General features: G+C 33.6%; 1 protein-coding gene across 1 annotated transcript; it reads right to left on the bottom strand.

Annotated features, from left to right (window-relative positions):
- Positions 1 to 1,245: 1,245 nt before the first annotated feature.
- LOC124538614 (kininogen-1-like) lies at positions 1,246 to 2,481 on the bottom strand. Its single transcript, XM_047115730.1, has 2 exons — positions 2,329 to 2,481; positions 1,246 to 1,758 (listed from the first exon to the last, which is right to left on the bottom strand). The coding sequence occupies exons 1-2, from the start codon at positions 2,398 to 2,400 to the stop codon at positions 1,405 to 1,407; spliced, it is 426 nt and encodes a 141-aa protein (XP_046971686.1). The 5' UTR covers positions 2,401 to 2,481; the 3' UTR covers positions 1,246 to 1,404.
- Positions 2,482 to 2,984: the final 503 nt, after the last annotated feature.

The following is a 2,984-nucleotide window of genomic DNA, read 5'->3' as shown; positions in this document are numbered from 1 at the left end:
TTCACAGGCGTGAAGTTTTTCGTTACAGTATAGATGGATGAAAAATGATTAGCAAAAAGATTGGCAATTTCAGTCCCAGTGCTTGCTATGTCACTGCCGAGTCTCATAGATGCTGGTAGAGAAGATTCGTTTTTCTTTTTCTGTTTAAAATATTTCCAAAAAGCTTGCGGGTTTTTGGAAATATTATATTCAGTATTGGGCTTAAACTCGTTTAGACACGAATCAAAAAGTTTATGACAGCGACTGCGAATAATTTGAAACTCTAGTTGATCCCTAGGATTTTTGTATATGCCAAGTTTCTTATGTAGTTTCTCTTATTCCGAAAGTATTTTAATTAAGTTTTGTTTGAACCAAGCTGGGTATTTAACAGAAGTAGGCTTATGTTTAGGCACAGATTGTTCGATAATATCGAATAGACTGGTGTAAAATATCTTAACCATGGCATTGACATTTTCGCAATTTGAAAATTTATCTGACCAATTTACATTTTTTATTCTTTTACTTATAAGATTAAAATCAGCTTTAAAGTAATTGTAGTCGACCTTTGGAGTGAAGGTACAAAATTTTAGAAGAGTCTATATTTATTAACAAACATGGATGGTATGAGTCAAGTTTGCTCAGCAGATCGGGGGGCTTTGTAACTGTTACACTACTTAAATTACTTATTACCAAGTCCAAAAGTCTATCGTCACAGTTACTTATATTATTATATTGGTATTAATTATTAATAGACATAAAATCAACCAACGAATATCCGAGAGTATTGTTGTAATTAGATGGTGTCATGTAGGAACTGTGATCACCCGCTTTACATTCGATAAAATCCAAATTGAAATCTCCTATCACAACCACATCATTAACTTTGTTAATTACATCGTCTACATTTTCGTGAAATTTATATTCATTTTCGTCTACATTCTGGCGAACATTCTTAGACGAGGCCGCCATTTTAATTGTTCGTTCATCGAAAAATGGCGATTTGAATGTCGGCAAATGTGTTTTGTTACTTCGGATGTAAAATTAAAGTGGAGGAAATGAAGATATTATTATATTAATGAGGAACTGTTTGTAGTAAATCATATAATGGACTTATATCGTATCGTACGTATCTTATTAATCAAAAATAAACAAAGTTTTTATATATATATGTAAATATTTTTTTAAATTCTACGTGTACAGATACAATATTAACATCGCGTTGCCAATATGAGCTGGACAGGTATTTCAAATAAATATTTCAATGGGTAAGTTTGAATTTGTTTTTTAATCCACCAATAATGAAATATGAGCGAATGATATAGATAGATATATTATAAGTAGTGATGACAATTACTATCGTAAATTAGTTTTGGAAAATGTTCGTGTTTCGTTTCACATATAGCATGGGCAGCAGGTGTATCCGTGTTAACTTCTGTTTTTCAAAGGATTGCATGTTACTTTTACTTGTCTGAAGTTTTCCCAATTCATTTCATATATTTCTGAATAACACTCCAACATTTCGACCGGATAGATTATGACACATGGGGGATTCACTGGATTCATTTGATTGTCGAGAATACAATTTGTCGCTGCGGCGACGAAATTTATTTTTGTTATAAATCCCTGAACTGGTTTGACCCTCACCCTCTGAACTTGTAACACAGTATAAAGCCGGTCATATTTATTGGTTTCTAAGTACTTCCACAGTGATTCTTCAGCCATTACTTTGTAAATAGGTTTTTGCGGATCCTCATCATGATCGCAGCCAAAGCAAATTTCCTGAAAGTATATACCAAATATTATAGGTTTTTTGTTATTTTTTTACCATAAAACAGAGAGAACAGTAGTATTAAAAAAACTAACTAAGTAGGTGAAATTATTAATTAATTATAATAACAATGAACATGTTGATATTAATAACATTCGAAGGGGGCCTCAGATAAGTTGTATCCCACAACTCAAAAACTTTGCCTGTTTTTTTTTTCAGCACAAATGTAAAACTGTTACTTTACTAGATTAAAAGTAGCAGCTACCAGCTTTCCGCATCTAAAATTTCCGGCAAGCACTACAAAGAGTACCAAGTAAGAGCAGAGTGTGACCGTCATATGCATCGTACGACATCAGTGTCGAGGTGACAAGTGATCTATTCAGCTGAAATACTAGTACCTGTGTACCCTTTTCACAAAAACATTTTAGTTCGACTTTCGATCGATCGCCGATCGTACTGCATCAGTGTGAGGTAATTTCGTACGTGACATGTCTACCAAAACTCGATACAATTCCTTCGTATACTGTCATTACGATGATGTTTTGAGATAAACTAAGAACTTTAACTTTTACATTGCTTACCTTTCCGTTGTTGTTGTTCCCCAAGCAACAATTAATTAGTAAACATTGAATCAATGCAATGACGACCCTCATATTAAAATCCTATATGCGAGATAAAATATAAGGCGTTATTCGGTCAAAGCACGTCAAAATAATAAAAAATCATCGAAACACCTACGGCTTATATAGATGAGGACAACACGTAAAACTGTAAATAATACCGATACAATTTAATCAATGCGATAAAAATAAAATAAATTTAGTAAGTGTATACACTTAATACAGCTAATTGGTCAGGGTATGATTTGGTTTGTTTGGGTATGTACCCAACATCTAAGTAGGTAATTCGCTAATTACTTTTTACGATTTTTACACCAGCATAAAATAATTGATATGTACAACAGTATAAAATAAAAATAGGATATTAATTTCAAAAGGATTTAATAAGGATATGGAATCTTGATTGACTTGACTTGAAGAGCGCGATAATTAATCCGCTAGGATTATACCAATTAGAAGGAGCCTAGTAGGCTGTCTCCTATTGGTTGCTCCGGTAGATATACGCACACGATAGCAAAGCGGGAGCGAGAGACCTATGCTACTAAACCACTTCGCCGAAGAAGACCGGGAGGAAATGTCTACGCTGTAAGTGTCGTCATTTGTCGGAGCTGGGCTCT

This window comes from Vanessa cardui, chromosome 20 (assembly GCF_905220365.1).
Source record: "Vanessa cardui chromosome 20, ilVanCard2.1, whole genome shotgun sequence".
In the NCBI taxonomy this organism is placed as follows: Eukaryota; Metazoa; Arthropoda; class Insecta; order Lepidoptera; family Nymphalidae; genus Vanessa; species Vanessa cardui.
The sequence above is the reverse complement of the archived record's forward strand: the minus strand, read 5'-3'. Positions and strand labels throughout refer to the sequence as shown.

Bases quoted from the DNA above. Each gene is read 5' to 3' on its own strand.
- LOC124538614 (XM_047115730.1), bottom strand. From the start codon at position 2,400: ATGAGGGTCGTCATTGCATTGATTCAATGTTTACTAATTAATTGTTGC. The intron at 1,759-2,328 runs GTAAGCAATGTA...ATATACTTTCAG, and splicing joins GGAACAACAACAACGGAAAG to GAAATTTGCTTTGGCTGCGA.